General features: G+C 34.3%; 3 protein-coding genes across 6 annotated transcripts; 1 reads left to right on the forward strand and 2 right to left on the reverse strand.

Annotated features, from left to right (window-relative positions):
* The first annotated feature begins 157 nt into the window (after positions 1–157).
* On the forward strand, positions 158–3,538 carry LOC125205017 (phosphatidylinositol 4-kinase gamma 7-like). Of its 3 annotated transcripts, XM_048103808.2 has the most exons (3): positions 158–455; positions 1,005–1,139; positions 1,351–3,538. In XM_048103808.2, exon 3 carries the CDS (start codon positions 1,357–1,359, stop codon positions 3,214–3,216), a length of 1,860 nt encoding a protein of 619 aa, XP_047959765.1. In that variant the 5' UTR covers positions 158–455; positions 1,005–1,139; positions 1,351–1,356; the 3' UTR covers positions 3,217–3,538. The 3 variants fall into 3 exon arrangements, with proteins under 3 accessions (XP_047959765.1, XP_047959767.1, XP_047959764.1); XM_048103810.2 differs by lacking the exon at positions 1,005–1,139; XM_048103807.2 differs by having other exon boundaries at positions 159–455; positions 1,005–3,538.
* Positions 3,539–4,296: 758 nt separating this feature from the next.
* LOC125204959 (uncharacterized) lies at positions 4,297–5,889 on the reverse strand. 2 transcript variants are annotated; one of them, XM_089060577.1, is made up of 5 exons: positions 5,436–5,889; positions 5,300–5,357; positions 5,133–5,216; positions 4,918–5,059; positions 4,297–4,812 (listed from the first exon to the last, which is right to left on the reverse strand). In XM_089060577.1, exons 1-5 carry the CDS (start codon positions 5,776–5,778, stop codon positions 4,630–4,632), a joined length of 810 nt encoding a protein of 269 aa, XP_088916703.1. In that variant the 5' UTR covers positions 5,779–5,889; the 3' UTR covers positions 4,297–4,629. The 2 variants fall into 2 exon arrangements, with proteins under 2 accessions (XP_088916703.1, XP_047959688.1); XM_048103731.2 differs by having other exon boundaries at positions 4,297–4,838; positions 5,436–5,875.
* An 8,500-nt stretch (positions 5,890–14,389) lies between these two features.
* LOC125200429 (uncharacterized) lies at positions 14,390–15,111 on the reverse strand. The gene is made up of 3 exons (XM_048098068.2): positions 15,001–15,111; positions 14,849–14,901; positions 14,390–14,711 (listed from the first exon to the last, which is right to left on the reverse strand). The coding sequence occupies exons 1-3, from the start codon at positions 15,083–15,085 to the stop codon at positions 14,511–14,513; spliced, it is 339 nt and encodes a 112-aa protein (XP_047954025.1). The 5' UTR covers positions 15,086–15,111; the 3' UTR covers positions 14,390–14,510.
* Between the last annotated feature and the right edge of the window lie 5,556 nt (positions 15,112–20,667).

Raw genomic sequence — 20,667 nt, forward strand, 5'->3', positions numbered from 1 at the left:
ATCTACGGCTGAGATCCTTCATTCTAGACCCTTCCACAAAGCGAGGGAACGTAACTACGGTTGGGTCAAACTAACTGCAGTTAGTTCGTAACTCCGGTAACCCCGGTGATAAATCAGAACGTTCTGAGTAAGGGCGTGAAAAAAAAAAGAAAAAAATAATTAATAATCCCCAAAAATGGCGAAATAAAAAAGTAATTGTTCTTATATAAACAGTTTGTAATCAACGTGTAAATGTAGAGAGAAGAAGAAGAATTCTAGAGAGAGAAGATTGAACAGAGCAAGTAAGGACGACGGTAATACTCCGATCAAATCGTTGCCGTTAGCCTTGTCGTTGTCCGTTGTTCCGACCGTTGGATTGTTCGATTTTTTCCAACATTTTCCTCAACGGTCTTGTTGTCGTTGTTGACGGAAAGCGGGGATAGGCAAGGAGGAGTTTCTTCAGATCTGGCCTTCTGGTGAGTTGATTTCCGAATCTTGCATTTTTTCCGTGATCTGTTAGATTTATCGATCTATGCGATTGGATGTTCTTCGTCTGTTTTTACGTGAAAATGGTTGAGCTGTTTTTCTATTTCTTGAGTTTGATAGGATCGAGTTTCCCGCTGTTACGTGTGGTTGATTTTCGCTTGAATGTGGTTTATGGCTGGGTGTGGGATTGACTCTTGAGTCATTGGTTAATTTTGCAGATCAAGATTCAATTGAAACGTTTTTGTATCGTGAATTAGCTGATTTATATGTTTTTCTTGTTTTTAACATTACGTATGATTACTTTTGTTTTATTTGGTAAGGATCAATTGTTTTCGTTCGTTTGTTATTATCAGCTTGATGCTAAGATTCTTTGCTATAATGTGTATGCTCTTATCTGTCATTTTAATTTGTGTTTTTTTGCACTGGGTGATTTAATCTTGAGAAATTGGCGGTGTGTTTCAGATTCTGTAGGTTTTAACTAATTAGATTTGAGATGATTCGTGTGTACAAACTGTTCACTATTGTTGTTTGACTTTCAGCTTTTGGTGTGAGGTTAATTGGATCAATCGCATGGCTCTCTCGATGCACTGATTGTGTGGTTCTCTCTCCCGGTCCGTTTGATCTTCTAGCATAGTGGTGCCTAGATCCGTTTCGGTTTCGGTTAATTTTGTAGGGTAGGAATTCGGATTTTGGTTTTTCAGTTGATGACCTTTAGTGGTAAAGATATACTTCTGGTTCTATCGCACCCGGCTTCTGAGTATTGGGTTGAGCTGAGGGTGAGGGGAAAGCTCTCGTTCTTTGCCATCTCGGTTGCCGGCTGTGAGGAGAACCATCTTTGGTTATTCCCTTCCTTTCATGTCTCGTAACATGGACAGTCCTGTGCAGACCCAGATGGCTGTAGCAGCTTTCAAGAGTCCGCTTGGAAGTGGGGAATACCATGGGACTAATGGTTTGGAAAGGAAATCCTCGAGACGTGTTTTTGTACAGACTGAGACAGGCTGTGTGTTGGGGATGGAGTTGAACAGGAGTGACAATGTGAATACTGTTAAGAGGAGGCTGCAGGTTGCCCTCAATTTCCCCATTGAGGAGAGCTCTTTGACATTTGGTGATATGGTTCTGAAAAATGACCTTAGTGCCATTCGGAATGATTCTCCCCTGCTGCTAACAAGGAATCTGATGCATAGGAGCTCCTCTACTCCGTGTTTGTCTCCCACTGGCAAGGACATCCAACAGAGAGATCAAAGTGGGCCGATTGAGATCTTGGGTCATTCATTTCGCTTTGCCAAGACGAAACAACTCATTAAGGAAACTATCAAGGCGATTAAGAATGGGGTTGATCCAATCCCTGCTCAAGGTGGGCTGGGAGGTGCTTATTATTTTCGAAATGTTCGTGGTGACAGTGTGGCAATTGTGAAACCTACGGATGAAGAGCCATTTGCTCCAAACAACCCCAAGGGCTTTGTTGGTAAAGCCCTTGGGCAACCAGGCTTAAAGCGATCTGTTAGAGTTGGTGAAACTGGGTTTCGCGAAGTTGCTGCATATCTACTCGACTATGATAATTTCGCAAATGTGCCTCCTACCTCACTTGTGAAGATTACTCACTCAATCTTCAACATCAATGATGGTGTGAATGCAAACAGGCCACAGACCAAGAAGCTTGTGAGCAAGATTGCATCCTTCCAACAGTACATCCCACATGATTTTGATGCTAGTGACCATGGGACCTCAAGTTTCCCTGTTTCGTCTGTGCATCGGATCGGGATTCTAGACATTAGGATTTTTAACACAGATAGGCATGCTGGTAATCTTTTAGTTAGGAAACTTGATGATGTAGGCAGGTTTGGTCAAGTGGAACTGATCCCCATTGATCATGGTCTCTGCTTGCCTGAGAGTTTGGAAGATCCATATTTTGAGTGGATTCATTGGCCCCAGGCTTCCATTCCTTTCTCAGATGATGAACTTGAGTACATAAGCAATCTTGATCCTGCTCGTGATTCAGAGATGCTGCGAAGTGAGCTTCCCATGATCCGGGAGGCTTGTTTGCGCGTCCTGCATCTCTGCACCATTTTCCTCAAGGAAGCTGCTGCATATGGGCTGTGTCTGGCTGAGATTGGGGAAATGATGAGTAGGGAGTTCCGCAATGGTGAGGAGGAACCAAGCGATCTTGAGGTCATATGCATTGAGGCAAGAAGGCTTATTACTGAGGAGGTCTTTTCCCCCAGAGGTGAATCAGATGATGACGGCGGCTTCCTATTTGACATAGATTGTGAAGATGGTGGCTATGAGTTAACCCAGAAATCGTCATCTGAAGTCTCTGCATCAGCTTTCCATTTTGGTAATGGCCATGCTCTTCTTTCTAGACTCGAGGAAGGCCCAGAGGAAGAAGAGGAAAGCGAAGGAGACGAGGAGAAGGAGTTAGTTAGTCCTCCAACCTTAGCGAAGAACCAAAGTATTTCCAAACTGTCTATGTCACTGAAATATACTAGCTTAGGTGAGAAGAAGCAGCCCAAGTTCCCAAAGTTTGCAGCGTCCAAATCTGACAATGCTGCCAACTCATCTAGCCGGAGGAGCGCAAACGAGCAACTCCCAGCAAGCAGCAGCTTTGTGAAGCTAGCAGACATGAAGGACGACAAGTGGGCGCTGTTTCTGGAGAAGGTTCAAGAGCTGCTTCACCCTTCATTTGCCAAGCGCAAGTCTATCACGCTCGGCCAGAAGCAGAGGCAGAGGCTCGGAACTTCTTGCCAGTTTTGAGACATCAAGGTATGGCTACGCCGTACGTACGTTTGTTATAGTAGAATGAAAGCGAAAGGGCAGGCTTTGTTATAGGGTAGATTTGGTTTGTGCTTTCTTCCTCGAGTTGTGATGGGAGGGGAGCCGCGGTTAGATGCGGTGGCGTGTACATATTCTTTGGAGTTGGATGAATGAATGAAAGGAAAAGCGAGTGTAGTTTGGTTGTATTTGAAATGACATTTGTTTGATAAATAATTTGTAGACTGAATCTTGGGAAAAAAAAATCCATCTTTGTACATACATCATCTTTGCTCTTTATATGAATAGTGTAGTGTTTGTTTTATGCCTATTTTTATTTTCTTAATTTCTTATATAAGGTGTTGCAGATCATTCGGAAATGATTAAAGATCAAGATTTTTTTACCTAGATTCTTGAATGACACTTCCCCACCTAAAGCGAATTTGGTGGAAAATGGTACTTTTATGAGTAATATTTGTGACTTTTTATCCCTCTTTTTTTGAAATCTACTTTTGTTTATGATGAAAACAGCTATGTTTACTAGTATGTCATTAAAGCTGGAGATGCAAAGTTTGGTGCAAGTCTCCATCTTCCGCAGTCAATTTTCCGGCAAGCAAACATGTCCATTGATCATTGTTTCATTGAAGATTAATAATGAGAGATTTATTCGAATAGTACATTAAAAAAAATCGAAAGAATAAGAGAATAAGATGACTGTGTAATGATAGAGCATAGATGGCTACAGATTGTGCAGGCCAACAATATTGATCAATTCGATAGTGGACCTTGTTTTATTTGGACATGTGTATTAATTTTAATACAAGCTATAATGATATTGGACCATATGTTATCATAGAGCTTGTGGGCCCTCCAAGTTGTCTACTTGTTTGTTGCTTTAGTATGTGTATTTCTCTGTTCTTTCACTTCAACAATCACTTCTTAATCCTTTTTTTTGGTGGAGTATTTTCCTCGATGTGTGTTTAGTGGGAATTGAGTGTGTGTCGATACAATTTGTTCTACTTCGGATTTCATGTGAGTATAAAATTCACCTCAAATAGAATCATTATACATAGAGATTGGAGATGGCAATGAAATCGAAAATTTTACTTTCCTTGGAAAATACTATAACATTTCACCAACTAAATACAATGCTCATACTCACAAAAAATAAACTCAAATACTAACATTAATTAGATATTAATAAAATGAAATGAAATAATTAAAAAAACACAAATGATCACACTTCTGTCCAGCTAAAAAAACTGAGACAGCCACACCTCTCCTCAAACAATATTTATTTAAATTATGAATATTATTAATTAAAGTTGTTGATTAAATAGGATATATTAGAAATGTCTCCATGGCCTCTCCGCAAGATCAACGCAGTCCCCATATCTATAGCAATGAAGGAGATGATCAACGGTCATCCCGGCCGCCTGCATAAAGGAGTAGACGATGACGGGCCCCACGTACCGGAATCCACGTGTCACCAGATCCTTGCTTATGATCTCCGCCTTGGGGCTCCTCAGCGGCACGTTTCTTGAGTGCCGAAACTTGTTGATCACCGGTTTGTAGCTCACGTACTCCCACATGTAGCAACTAAATGACCCACATTCTCTAGCAATCTAATTAATTAATGTATAATAATTTAGCATTATTGCTTAAATTGATTTAATTGTGTGATTAGGAATTATTTGAACTTGCCTTTGTAATGCATTTTGCGTTGTCAACTATGCACCTAACTCTCCTTTCCGCTAAAGCCACGTCTTTGTTTGAGATTATGGCGTTGATCTCTTTTTCCCCCATTTTGCTCACTCTGTAAGGATCAAAACCACTAAAAGCTTCCCTGTTTCATCATCAAAATTACTCTTAAATTTCTCTCTCTATATATGTTACTGAAAAATAAAAATGTTACCGACCTTAAAAGCTGTCTTCTTTTAAGGATTTCGGTCCAGTTCAAGTCCATGAGGAGTCCACACATTGCAAGAAGCTCAAAAAGCTTACTGCGTTGCAAAGTCATACACATATTGTATTAATTAATTATGATAATTGGGTGATTAATTCGAGTTTTAATTTACTAACTTACTTGTCATCGTAAACTGGAACTCCCCAGCATTCGTCGTGAAATTGGACGTAAACGCTGTCTAATAGTAACGATTTCGAGTTAGTTTCAATAAAAAAAAATTAAAATCTGAAATTATATTAATTTACTAATTAATTACCACTGTTTTTGGTGATCCAGCTGCACCGCCTCGGCTCTTCATCGTCGTGGGGCGGGGGCGGTGATTGGATGGGGGAAAGCAAGTGCAGTGCGGACAAGATCTTCTCCTCCAACGGTGGGGGAGAGGCTGAGTCGGTCGGGGAAGAATCATCGGTTGAGTTCTGCGAAAGCGAGAGCGACAAGGAAGATAATGAGATGGGGGAGCAATGGCTTCTTTTTTGAAGGCCAATGGGATAGATTTTTTTGAGGTTTTTGGAGAAGAAATTGTTGCTTTGCTTCTGCTTTTCACTGTTGATTTCTTTTGATTTCATGAGGGTTTGTTTCTTTGCGTAGTATTTAGACATGCTTGTCGAAGAAAACAATGAAACAGAACTGTGTGTGTGTGTGTGTGTCTTAATTAGGACATATCTGTGTATGTGTATATATATGAGTTTTAAGGGTTTTGGTAGGAGAAATGTGGATTTCATGAGACGTATATCTTGTTGTCTTTTTTTGTACTTAGGTTTTAAGCAAATGGTCATTAAAAGGCATGTTGGGTTTGTATGGAACGTGACAGTTGAATTTTAAAGAAGTGCTTATGCTTTAAATAGGTGAAATCGATTAATAGCCACATTCATGAAAATGTCAATATTATTGAGTTGAGAATCACAACTCACAACAAGGGTCAGTGACGTTACAAGTGTTGAATGAAACTGCGCAATGCGCACATACAAATATGTAGTAGAAATCATAATTATTGGATCGTAAAATGACCAATTTGCCCTTGTAATTGAAAGTAAGCCATGATAACCGACTGGTCCACCACGAACCGAACTGAACCGGATATTATACTTTGTGGGTTCGAGAGGATTACTAAATTCAATTGAATTTTTATTGTCGTGTTAACTTGAACTCTCAATCTATTTAATTGAAAGGAAAATGTACTAATTAAATTCAGATTCATATGGAATTCAATACATCGAATTGAGTAAAGGTCAAATGTGGTCCATAACATATTACCGTTTTATCAATTTGGTCCTTAACATGATCATTTTGATTATTTGGTCCCTTACAAATAAACTCGGACCCGAATCGGTCCTCACTTAACAGAACCGTCAAAAAATAGACGGTAATTGCAATTTGATTATATTAAATTACTAATGGTAATTAATTATACCTAATTATAATTCTTAATTCCTATTAAATTACAAATTATTCATTTCATTTTGCAATTGATACTATCTTTTTTTCCAATTTTGCTAATAGGAAAAGAATTATAATTAGATATAATTAATTACCATTAGTAATTTAATATAGTCAAATAGCGGTCATCGTCTATTTTTTGACGGTTCTGTTAAGTGAGGACCGATTCGGGTCTGAGTTTATTTGTGAGGGACCAAATAATCAAAAAGATAATGTTAAGGACCAAATTGATAAAATGGTCACATGTTAGGAACCACATTTGACCTATACTCCATCAAATTTTAAAACTTCCATATATTAAGTAGCCAAACCCACCTCAACGACCCCAAATTTTAAAATATAATATCAATAACTAACCTTACATTATCTCCTAATCATAATCAAATAGTAATTCATATCTATACTAAATGCGGAAATGATTCCTTATCATTCATGATTGTTATTCCTTTTTAAAAAAACGTTACTCCTGTTATCATTCATGATTGTTATTCCTTTTTAAAATAGTCATTTTAGATTATTTTAGATTTTTGTTTAAATTTATGTTTTTACATATACCATACTACCCTTATGTATATGAAACATTTATTTATATTTAAAAATTACTCACTTAGGAAAATTGTGTATATTTATGGATGGCTTGATTTAAGCAAATATATACTCAAATCTTCTAACCAATCTCTCATAAATTTCCAAACAGCTTATTACGTAAGTATTAGTTTATTTAAATTCATTACATAAATATGCTTTTGAATTATTCTTTCTAACTTCACGTAATATTAGTTTATTTAAATTTAATTTAATATAATGAATTAACCTTTATTTAAATAATACTTTATACAATATTTTTAAAATTCTAAACTTATAGGTATTTAATAGATTTAATACTCAATCTTAATATTATTTTTACAAAACATTATTGAATCTGGAATTTATATTTACTAATAAAACAATTTGATGCCAATGACTATTATCCTTTCATTAGATGATAATAAGTATAGTATATAACATAGGTATACTACTAGTATTTTACAATTTAGAATTTTAAATATTAGTATTTAATAAATAAAAAATTGATGTGAATGACTATACTATTTTGTTTGACGATAACAAGAAAATAAGTATATGAACGCATGTATTCATTTTTATGACTAAGAATTTTAATAAGTATTTAATACTAATAAAATAATTTGATGCGAATGACTATAACTATTCCTTTGGATGTTAACACTAAGGGATTAAGTATGTATGTGCATTTAGTCATTTTTATGACTTAGATTTTAATAATTATTTAATACTACAAATAAAATAATTTGATGTAATAATTATTACTATTTCGTTAGATAATAACAATTAGAAATTAAGTATATATACACATGTACTCGTTTTTATGACTTGGAATTTTAATAATTATTTAATACTAATAAAATAATTAGATACGAATGATTATTACTATTACGTTGGGCAATAACACTAAGCAATTAAGTATGTATATGCTGTGTGTGTGTGTCTTATTTAGGACATATGTGTGTGTATGTGTGTTTATATATGAGAAAAGAATTGGTAGGAGAAATGTGGATTTGATGAGACGTATATTTTGTTATCTTTTTTTGTACTTAGGTTTTAAGCAAATCTATACATATATAAAAGGCGAGTTTTAGCCTTATTTTGAATTTTTATGAATTTTGGGTACAAATTTAAATATTAATAAATATAGGGTGTAAAGTTGTTGCATTGACATTATAAACCCCATAAATTCAGTAACCGCTGCATTATGAGAAATCCCATGAATTAACCGTTGCATTATGAGAAACCGCTGCACACCTAATCAATTACATATTAGTATATGATTACAATATTTAGGTGTTCATAAAACTATTGCAGAAACCGCTACATTATGAGTAACCATTGGAATTCAATTTTGAATTCAAAATTTTAATCACTAATAAATTGCAATATTAACCACTAATAAATTTATGGCTGCTAATTGGTTAATGTCTAGACATTTCTTTATATTTTTGTCTATAAATAGTGCGTGTTATTTGCATTCTTTTTACTCACTTACTCACTTCCTCATTGCTTGCATAAAAAATTCAATAGGGTTCTTGCTCTTTTACCAAAATTCATCTATTTATTTACTCTTTTTGTTTGATTATTACATTACTCATATTGTGATATTATTAGAAGAAGAAAATTGAAACCAAGAAATTCACCTTTTTTGAAGACCTACAATCTAGCATAACTCAGTCAATGAAGACTGAGTCAAGGAGGCGGTGGAGATTACTTATGTGAGAGAGAGTGAAAGGCGACGAGCTATTTGAGGATTGGACTGTGTTTTACGTTATGTTAGTTCATATTTAAAATTTATTTTTTGTTAGTTTTGTTTTAATATCTTATGTCTTAGCTATAACAATTCTTTTTTTACCTATTATTATTATCAATCGATTTTGTTGCCAAAAAATTATGTGGAGAAATGGTTCTCCTATAAATTACTATAATTTTTTTATGTAAAGAAATTATTAAATCATCTTAATTTTGCATCTAATTCTTTTATTGTATGAATAGATTTCATGGCCACAAAATATAGTAACCGCATATTAGTGTAGCAAAATAATTAGATTATCTTCCATTTTGGACCAATCAAATTACCACTGTTAATAAACACGTAGTAATAAATTTTGATATAGATCATCATTCATGCTTAAATCGTGAATCATGAATCAATGTTATAAAACTTTTAATATTTAATGATATTAATTTTATTTAATTACTAATTATTTTTATTTTCCTTAACAATTATTATTCGTTGCACTATTTAACATTAAAGCCGTTACAAATAAATAATATATGGATACAATTTAAATCCATGGCTATAAATATACTCCTATTTTTGTTTGCTTGTACGTCACTTACTACCTTCTATTGCTTCACTGAATTTTTTGGAAAAAACAATTTGTTTACTTTGCACACTCTTTTTGTGTGACTATATTTTGTTACTAATATTTGTTGTTTGTGTTTTTATTATTTGAAAAGATGGGGTCGATGCATGACAATGAAAGTTTTGGAGATGATGAACGGAGAAAAGCGGGTGGTTAGAGCTGCATGAGCATAGGCGATTTTGGGAATTCATATTTTTTATTGAAAATTTCATTTGTTGGTTGCATCCTAATCCATTATATTTTAGTAATAGATGATTAACGATCTATTGTTAATCGATTCTCAATTAATAGAATTATTGAATGTTTATTGATCAGTAATTAATGAGATTGATGACCAATTCAAATATAAAATTATAAATATAATATTTTATTTTTAACATTATTTAAAATAACCAACAAGACAATATGAGAAGCTCTTTTGTTTTTTTGTTTTTAATTAATGTGATCTATAAACTCTATAAAATTTTAGATGTGATTTATAAATTCTCTATAATTTTATCTTTTATCATTTCATTTGTTTAAAGTAAATTGGCATTTCCAATTTTGTGTGAAGAAATTTCAATGAGTCGTGCAACGCACGGGGGTGATACTAGTGGTGATTAAAAGGCATGTTGGGTTTGTAATATAGTTGTGGAACGTGACAGTTGAATTTTAAAGAAGTGTTTATGCTTTAAATAGTTGAAATCGATTAATAACCACATTCATGAAAATGTCAATATTATTGAGTTGAGTATCACAATTCACAACAAAGATCAGTGACGTTACATGTGTATGTGTTGAATGAAACTGCGCAATGCACACATTACAAAAAGCAATATTCATAATGATTGGATTGTAAAATGACCACTTTGCCCTTGTAGTTGAAAGTAAGCCATGATTACCGATCGGTTGACCACGAACCGAACTGAACCAGATGTTATATTGTGTGGGTTCGAGAGGATTACTAAATTCAACTGAAATTTTGTAGTCATGGTAACTTGAACTCCTAATCTATTTAATTGAAGCGAAAATGTACTAATTAAATTGAGATTCATATGGAACTCGATACACCGAATTCTAAAACTTCAATCTATTAAGAGCATCTCCAATGGAGGTTAGCCGATCGGCGAGCTTTAGCCGATTCGCGGGCGCTAGCCGATCCGCTGGCCGATGCGCTAGCCTCCATTGGAGGCTTAATTTCGGCTAACTGATTGCATTTTTTTTAATGTATTTTTTAATGCATTTTTTTTTATTTATTGCATTTTTTAATATATTTTTTAATGCATTTTTAATGTATTTTTTTTATGAATTTTTTTTAATTATGTAATTTTTTTTAGGATGTACCTTTTTTTTTAAATTTATATAAAATTATTGCATTTTCCCGTATCTGTGTCGTAAATTTAATTTCATATTTTGTGTGATTGTAATTTATTTATTTTTTATAATTTTGTTGGCCTATGACTAGGCTATTGCTTATCCAGTTTCTTGTCCTGATGATGTGGCACGAGGGGTTTCTTGTCCTGATAATGTGACATGAGGAGTTTTTGACTAGCCTATTGCTGACCTATGGCTGACCTAAAGTCATTGGAGATGCTCTAAGTAGCCAGGTCTATACTACAAACCCACCTCAACGACCCCATATTTTAAAATATAATATCAATAACTAACTTTACATTATCTCCTAATTATAATCAAATAGTAATTCATATACTAATTGCGGAAATGATTCCCTATCATTCATGATTGTTATTTCTTTTGGAAAAAAAACATTATTATTACTCCTATTACTCTGGCAAACAGGCACATGTACTATTATTTTGTGACTTAATTAATTTTGACATCGTAGTCTCTTTGATTAGTATTTAAACTTTAAAGGCCGGCGTTCCTAACCAAGTACTACAAATTTAACATTCGTTCATTAATCTAAGACAAGATTTTGGTGACAAAGTTAAATTAAAAAAACCATCTTTAAGATCAGATCTATCTAAAGACTAGATATGTATGCGAATTATTATTATACAATAATCCTAGTAAGTGGAGTATAATTTAGTACAATATGTATGTGTTCAGAAAGTACAAAAATATATTTATATAATAGTGAAATATCCCTATCCAAGAAACACGAATATATTCATCAGTAAACCAATAAAAAATAGGAGTATATCCTACAGTTGAACAGTTTAGCTCAACAATTGCAATTGGCTCTCTTTAATTCGATAAACTTAAACCCCACTCGTTTTGGGATTAAGGAATGAAATAAACACTTTGCCTACATGGAAAAAGACATGCCATCTTACCTTTTTCTACATGCATTGTAAATTCAAAATTGTGTAATTAGTATATAAAGAATAACTGTGTTTTCATTATGACAAGAAAGTTGAAATAAGTAGTTGCTTATCGTAGTCACTCACATTGTTTGCTACTTTAATGAATATTTTGGCTGAGCTATTTTCCTCCAAAAATTTCTACATTGAAAGTTTAGATCCCTAGTCCCATCATTATTTTAGGGGGTGTGTTCTCAATTTTTTGTCACGTTAGCTGATAGCAACCCTTTATTTCAATTTATACTCTCAAAGGGTCTAATTTTCAATGTAAATGATGTTATATTAACGTAAAATTGATAAGTAAAATAGAAATATAAAAAAATAGTTCAAGTATTAATGATTAAAATTGTGACTAGTTTTATTAAGAGAAACTAATCATAAATAAATAAATAAAGACCAATTTAGTGGACGGACAAAATGTAAAACTAAGACTATATTTGTGGAGGTATAGCTAGTATTACTACTTCTATAGGTACTCTCTTCGTTCCATAAAAATAAAAACTTTTTCCTTTATGGTCCGTTCTCTAAAAATAGAAACATTCTAGTTAAGGAAGTTTCTCTCTCTCTAATGAGGTGGGGACTATTTTTCACTAACACACTTTTCTTTCTATATCTTTCTTACTTTACCAAATTTTCATTAAAATCCATGTTGTTTCAAAAATTCATATTTTAAAAGGACAGATGGAGTATATTTTTCAATTCCCACGGTAAGCATGGTGAGTTCTTATATTCGTATTTGGTAAGCGTCCACCAACCTTTTGTGGAATTTTAGTTACTTCGTGTCTACATTTTTATTTTTCATGATGTTATAATCAAATTTAAATAACTTTAGGTAATTAATATAAGACCATGCAGGAGTGCCGTAATGGCCCAAACCAATGAAGAATTTGTATTGGGCTACAATGGGCCTAACTGCGCCGATACTAATGGTTTGGACATCATATCATATTTAATTATAATTAGTTGAATAACCAAATAATTCTATTAGTTTCTTAATTTCAATTGAATTTCGTCCAACGCGCTTCTGACCTTGACTAGATTAGTAGTAAGACTATATTCAAAACCTAAATTTCCCTTTAAATTAGCTAGAGTAAAAAATATCGATGTGATTCGTTAGAATTCGGTACGTAATTAAAGTCGTATTCCTCTTCTCTTCTCTTACGTTACTATGTATTAATTCTCGTGTCGTCTCAAATACTCATATTTTTATAAGGGGGAAGAAGTATAATTACCTTCATTCCATGTACATTCCATAATAGTAGAGTCATTTCTATTTTTTTTAGTAAAAGTCAATGCATTTATTCTCGCTTACTTCACTATCTTACTTTATATATCTTTTCATCACTCTACCTTTTTCTTTTCCTACTTCGTTCATCCTTTACTTAACTCATTAACACATTTTTTTTTTAACTTTTGTGTCGAAAAGAAATGTCTCCACTATCATGTAATGGATGGAGTATCTAGCAAGTGGAGTAGCATATATATAAGAAAATGAACTACTATAGTACTATGTGATAGAGGGAGTCAAAGGTGTCACATCAAAACCAAAAATTCCACGAACTTATCAATAAAGGGCCAATACATTGATGAACACGCGCAAAAGCATTCAAAAGAAAATGACACAATTTTTTTGTTGACAAAAACTACAACAAAGATGACGTGGTATCATAGGAAATATTTGGCTTCTTGATTTCTGTTTTTCACTTTTTCTTCTTCAAAAGTTTCTAATTTTCTAGGAAACTTCATTTGGTTCATGCATCCTAAACTCCTCCACCTTATTCCCCAAGAAATCATTCCCTATAAATGAAAAACTTCTCACTACACAAAAAATACAACAAAAAAAGCGAAATTCGAAGAAGGCATAAAAATTTCCAGTCCAATAATTTTCCTGGGGAAGAATTAGCAAGTTAGAAATGAAGAAAAATATGGGAGGAGCGTCTAAAGATTTGCTCTCTTCAATTTTTTCGTGCTTTTATGTCTCGAAGAATAACGAAAAATACGCGAAGCCTTCTGCACCAGAGGCGGCAATGGTGAAGGCAGCAAAGCATTTTTCTAACAAAGTACGATTAATTTGATTGTTGTTATTGTTGATATCGTATCACGTTTCTTCTTTTTTGTTTTTCATAGTTTTTTAGCATTTGGTTCGTCCTCGTTTTAGTTTCACTTTGGTGAAAAGCTTGTTATGCTGAATGATGGTATACATAATTAAATTGTAATTATATTGAGATTTGATGTGTATATGAAATTAAATTATATAAACATGAGATGGAATATCATGTGTTTGAGTGTGTGGGTACAAAAACAGAAGAAGGAATTGAAACAGTGAATCAATGAAAAAGTGCTTGAATTAGAGATTCCGGAAACAGAACTCGTGTGATCAAACGAATACATGACGTCACTGTCACGACTACACGAATACTACACGAAGTCTAACTATTTAATTAGCAAGAGGACAACAAAATTTTCTTGATACTACATGATAAGCACCTTACATATATAGAAGTGTACAAAGTGAGCACTGGCAAAACTAGGAGTTAATTTCCTTAGTTAGGAAAAATACTTAGTTATATATAGGAACAACATGTTCAAAATTATAAAGACATTGAAAAACGAAAGTAGAAGAAGAAGAAGAAATAAGTTGTTTTCTTTTCTTGCTTAGTTATTCTTGGGTGGATGACGCCTCGGTCCTTTATAATCTGCATTGAAGGCAACAAAACTAGCACGATAATTTTCTTTGGGCATCATCATTCTTGATTTTCTTGTATATTTCGATCTTTCGAATTTTTCCTTCATCATCTCCATCTTCATCAAACTGTAATCATCCGATGCCATCTTGCTTCGAATAGTTTGCATCACCTACGAATTTTATTGAAAATGTGTCGTGAACAAATGATACTATAAATTTGAATTGGGACAATGCACAATATCTTAAGTAGTCAATTGAACATAGAAAATCAAAACCCTAAAACGATTATAAATAAAAATTGAATTACCTTTCTTTCTGTGACTGGAAAATTGCATTCTTCATCTGCACAATGGTCTCGACCTAGAAATAAAATAAAGAGTAATTAGTTAGCATGAATCTATAACTATTAAACCCTAATTGTAATGGAAGCATGGAATTATTAAGGAACATTGGTCAAACCATGAACCAAGTAGGCTGTTGAAAGACTAGCAGCAACCAAGAAAAATACAAGTAGAAATCTTGCAGTTTTGACAGTGAGCAACATTTTCTTGATCTTTCTGTGTTGGAACAACCAAAGAGAAGAGGTTGGTTGAAACAAATTTGGGATTTATAGAGAGATTTTTGAGCACACAAGTCAAAGATATGGTCCAAAGAATTTTAAAAAGTTTGTGCATTCCCAAGTGAGGCTAGGGTTCCATTGGAACTATTTTAACTTAGATTTCACGTTTCACTAAAATAAAGGGGGACCAAATTTCACTGGCATGCAATTCTATGATAGGTTAATTAATTTATATTTACCATTTGTGGTAATCCACATGTGCCTATGGTACTAGGATCTCGAGATTAATAATTATTTCGATTTGCAATCAAATTTGAAAAATAAAATGATCTTGTTACTGGACCACAACACAAGTTATAACAATGGATTCTTGATAAGTGGTTATTTGTACTTAAATTAATTGAAATATTGGAGTCAAAATATGATAATATAGTACCGCGTGTGAAATTAAATTGAAATATTGGAGGGAAAATATGATTAAGTGGATTTGGAATTATGAAATAAAAATTGCAAAAAATGGATTGGAAAGTGGAGTAGTAACGTGGGGGTGAAGATACAAGTGTTTAGCGCTTGTCTGCCGTCATGCACTCTACGAGACTAAAAAGTTAAAATTTTTTGGCTTAGTTTCGTGAGCCTCTACATGCCTTCAACTAACTTTTTCCCTTAGTCTTTTTTTTTACCTATATACTCCTTCTGCCAGTCACATGTAATTGAGTCATTTTCTTTTTCAGCAAAAACTTTATCATCTCTCGTACTTTACTACCTCTTTCTTTCTCTTTGTTGAGTATATGTGGACTATTATTTCTTGGGCCTGATTTAAGTTGTGTCTGGGCCTTTTACCCATTCTTTGGGTTTGGCCCAGAAGCCCAGCTACTTCTCCTTCACACCAGATGCTGCCACGTGTCTCTTCTCTTGGATTGTGCTCCGTAGCCGTTGGATTGAGGGTTTGCGATGTGTGTTTGTTTATGTGAGATGTTAGCCGGTTTGTCTTCTCTCATTATTCGATACACTCTCTCTCTCTCTCTACTCTCTGAGACTCTCAATCGTCTCTCTACTTTCCGATTGCCTCTCCGGTTGATTTCTAAAGAATATCCACCATCCTTGAGTGTATACTTGATCTCTGAGTCGTTTGGAAGGAAACTGCTTCGGTTGCTTGTAGTGTGATAACTAGGGTTTCTGTTCTGAGGCGGTTCCAGTGACCTAATCCGGTGTGAAGGGGCGGTGCGGTGAAGGTTGTGACGGTGTGAGGGTAGACTCCAGTTGATTCATCGTTGCTCCCTTGGATTCGGTTCTAGTTGAATAGATCTGGGTTATGTGGCGGGCTCTGAGCCATATTATGTGATCTATTCTGTTTCTCTCTACTGCCTCTTGATAGTTGTTGTTTAGATCCGCAAGGATCTTGTGTTGTTATACTAAGTTACTAACTATCTTCTTGAGTGTGTAGGTGTGTCAAGGAGTCAAGATTACTCAAGAACCCTAGCTAGAACTAGTTACTGTCATTGTAATAGTTGTGTGGGCATCTTCTTTGTAATCTGTTAAACATATCAGTCGCGTGGTTGAAGTTTGACTGAGCTCCCTTAATGAAGAACAAAGAGGTCTTGGTAATTAGTGAATCCGTCCCTAATCTGATCCCTACAGTGGTATCAGAGCCCTGGTTCAGGGTTGGGCCTGTGTGGCTCGGGGTTCGGTGGTTGCGCTTGCAAGTTCTCCGATGTGACGAGCTCGACCAAGACCTGTGGTGACCTGGTGACCTGTAACATGGGGTAGGCATGTGGTCTGTGTTGGGGATAATCGCAGCGGAAATTGCAAATTAAATAAATCCACAAAAGAATCTATTTAGGAGATTATGTGGACCGATTCAATTTCATGCTTGAACATGTAGAGACATATTATTGCGCAATTAGTCACATAATTTAGAATTAAATTATGACGTTGAATACTTACAATTGTGATTCTCCAAAGAATCGAAGTGGCTCGCTACTTCTCTACGTGTAGATCTTGAAGCTTGATGTTGATTGCAAGACCAAAGATCTTCTAACCTATGACCCTTGACTCTATAGATCTAAATTCCTTGTGGGAGGAATCTCTTAGAAATTATAAGGATCTTGAAGGAGAAGACAAGAAAAACCAAGAACACACAAAGAGGAATTTCGCGTTCCTCTATTAGAGAGAGAGGGCCGAAAATTCCAAGTGTGGAGGCTAGGGTTTTGTGTTGTGTGTTTTGTCTCCTCTCCTTACATCCTTATTTATAGAGTTTATGATGGGCTAGGTTAGGGATCTATGGGGCTTGGATTGGGCCTCCCCAATTGGACCTTCTTTACTAATTAAATTATAACCCATAATTCAATATAAGACCAATGGAATATTTCTTGTGCCACTATCGAAGAAATACTGACCGCCCATCCAATCCGTGATTACAAGCAATCCGGGTTAACCTCTTTAATATATTATTTCCCGTGTCTAAGACTTTCTATATCCATTAATTAATTTGTAGTCTGCTATAGACTTTAAATTAATTAAATCTTTTTATTTCTAAGAGTTTGTCTAGTACGAGATGTATATCAAAATATACTTTTCATTTTCTATTTATTCTTGGATTAAATCCAAACCGGCCGGGTTTCCGAATAATAGAACTTCTCTCGAACACCTCTTGGGGATATAGTCAAACCACGCAGGCACACGATTCAATGTAATAATAAAACTGACACCATACTAGTTATTAATTACTACTACCCAAGATATCAGGAATATTTGGTTACGAAAAACCCGCACCCATTGATAAGTCAAAGCAGCTTATGATTAAATAACGTGTGTCCTATATTATTACAAAGATTAGGAAATATTAAATCTCCAAGACATCGTCTTACAGTAGATAGCAACAAAGACGTGTCTATACTTTAGATCCATTCAATGCTATACCACACCAGTGTCACTAGTCATTCTCAAGGTAAAGATGACTTTCGGATGGACACTGCAACCTTTCACGATAGGTAGCCAAAGCCTATCTAGGTTGTGAAAAAGTTTTACTTCTACAAGGTACCGGTTGGGCCACCTACTGTGATGACCTGTTCCACGACCCAACCTTCAATGTAGAAGACTTATACTGATTTTACTTTCCGGCGCTTTAATTATATAATTTAATATATAATTAAATACGGTCAATGCCCATTAAAGTAAAATACTCAGTATGAAGAAAATATTTATTATTCTCATTAAATGAAGAATGTTTACAATATACAAGCAATTTATCAAATTCAAAATAAACTCGAAAAATGCTTTTTAGTATATATGTTCCAACAGTCTGTGGTGTGGTGGTCTTGGTTTGAGGGGAGGATTGAAAGGGAGCAAACCATATCCCACATCGGAGAATGAACAAGACTTGCAAGTGTATAAATGGGCTACCCCTACTCCATTAGTATGAGGCCTTTTGGGGAGTACCCCAAGAGCAAAACCGTGAGGGCTTTGCATAAAGCGGACAATATCATACTAATGTGGAGTTCGGGTGTGCACCACCGAGACCCTACACTCTTCTTTACTCTCTCTACTTTACTCTCTCTACTTTACCATTTGACACATCACTTTCTTAGTGATAAGTCCAAAATAAATGTCCCAACTATCTTGAGATGGAGGGAGTATTACTTGTTCCAGTGTGTGTGTGTTTTGGACATTTTTAGGGTTTTTCCTATCAAGACTAGTGATGGCTACATTTTGACTATGGAAAGTGAATGCATTTTTAGGGTTTTTCCTATCAAGACTAGTGATGGCTACATTTTGACTATGGAAAGTGAATGCTGATTATTTTGAGGGTAGTTGAGTTAGTCGAGAGTATGATTAGCTTCATATTAGCACAATATTGTCGATTTTGAACATATTATCATGAACTAGTATTATAATTTATAAGTATTTTTGTTACACATAGGTGTTACCGTCTGTCTTATTATACACACATTGATGACATCATATATATTATAAGTAAAAATTAATTTTTATAAGTAATTATAAATATATTGTCATAATACGTATGCTATGTTTTTACATATCACAAAATTAGCTACAATAAAAATGCATGTCGGTATATTACTAAATTTAATTACATCTATAATGTGTCGTACGCAGTTTAATTTAGGGAGTAATATAAACGATTAGACTTTATAACAAAGCTGTCAAACATTCTGAACACTTATGATTACGGATCATTGAACAGAAATAGTATTGAAACTAATTAAAAAACAGACTGACGTATAAATAAATTATTAAGATGTATATATCTGATTATTTTACAATAAAATGGTATGTGTGGCAGGCAGCAAAATAAATACCGACATAGGCATTGAAACAATTAATTAAGTAACATGGCCGACTGATCATTATATATATTGCATTGAATCACTCACAAATTAGTTACAAAAAGTATTTATTTTAGAGAATCAGAATCTGATTAATTATAACTAACAGAAGTTACAGAACAATTAAACAAATTGGTTAAGTGACTGTATATGGGCCGATCCAGAAAACAAGAAGCCCAGTAGTTTCACGGATGGGCCGGACACCCATTTCTAACTTATGGTAGTAAAATTTTGAGAAAACGATCTCCTCGTCTTTTTTTTCTTATGAAAAAAATAATTAGAGTAGTACTCTCCAATGAGATAATAACAAATTCTCTAATTGTAAGATTTTGCATGTGGGGAATTAGTAGATGTTTAAAATTGACACAGGAATTTAAAGTATTACCATCAAAATTTGTTTTCTTGGAAAAATGAAATTATTCGACTATAGTGACAGTATAGAATTGTAGCATCCTGCAAGAAGAATATGAATGTATAGGAGTATTCAATAATTTCTCAATCCCATTTTTGGTTAGTAGTAGTATATGGGAGGGGTAACAATTTCGTTACCTTTTTTTTATCTATGAAGCGGCCCCACACCGAATCCGCCATGCCACACGCCATGAGTCTGTGACCTTCACACGGCATGCCGAATGAACATAGCTTGGGGGTGTGTGTTAGACACGCCCATTGTGCGGCTTATCTCATTGAGCTGGTTAAAGTGATAAGTGGTTCAGGTTAGCATTAACAGCATTTACAATAAGAGCCTCCGGAAACCATCTCAAAGTCTATCTCTATTTTTTCTGCCACGTCAGCACACCCATCCCAAGCTTATCTCATTTCTACATCATCACTATTTTATTTCACTCTTTTAATTTTTGTTGATGTAATAGTTAAAGACAATGTAAAATATACGACAAAAAAACATAGTATTTCATTTTAAAAACTAAATAAAGCATACATGTCTAAATAATATAAATAAAATTACATAATAAATTCATTCTTTTGTATTACAATATTGGAAAACCGAATACAACGAGAAATGAATTTAAATAAAACATCAGCTCCTTCGTGACCAAAGTTCTTCAATCATATCATGTTGGAGTACACGATGGGCTTCGGCCTGGCGCATGTCAACAAATGCCTGAAAACGCTCATTATCGTTGTATGGTAGACCCTGACGATGAGACTCACTTGCAAAAAAATGTGAAATAGAGAAGGATGTGGGTGTGTGAAATGAAA

The sequence above is a fragment of the Salvia hispanica genome, chromosome 6, assembly GCF_029641045.1.
Source record: "Salvia hispanica isolate PSC_SH4W2 chromosome 6, Shi_PSC_v1, whole genome shotgun sequence".
Lineage (NCBI taxonomy): Eukaryota > Viridiplantae > Streptophyta > Magnoliopsida > Lamiales > Lamiaceae > Salvia > Salvia hispanica.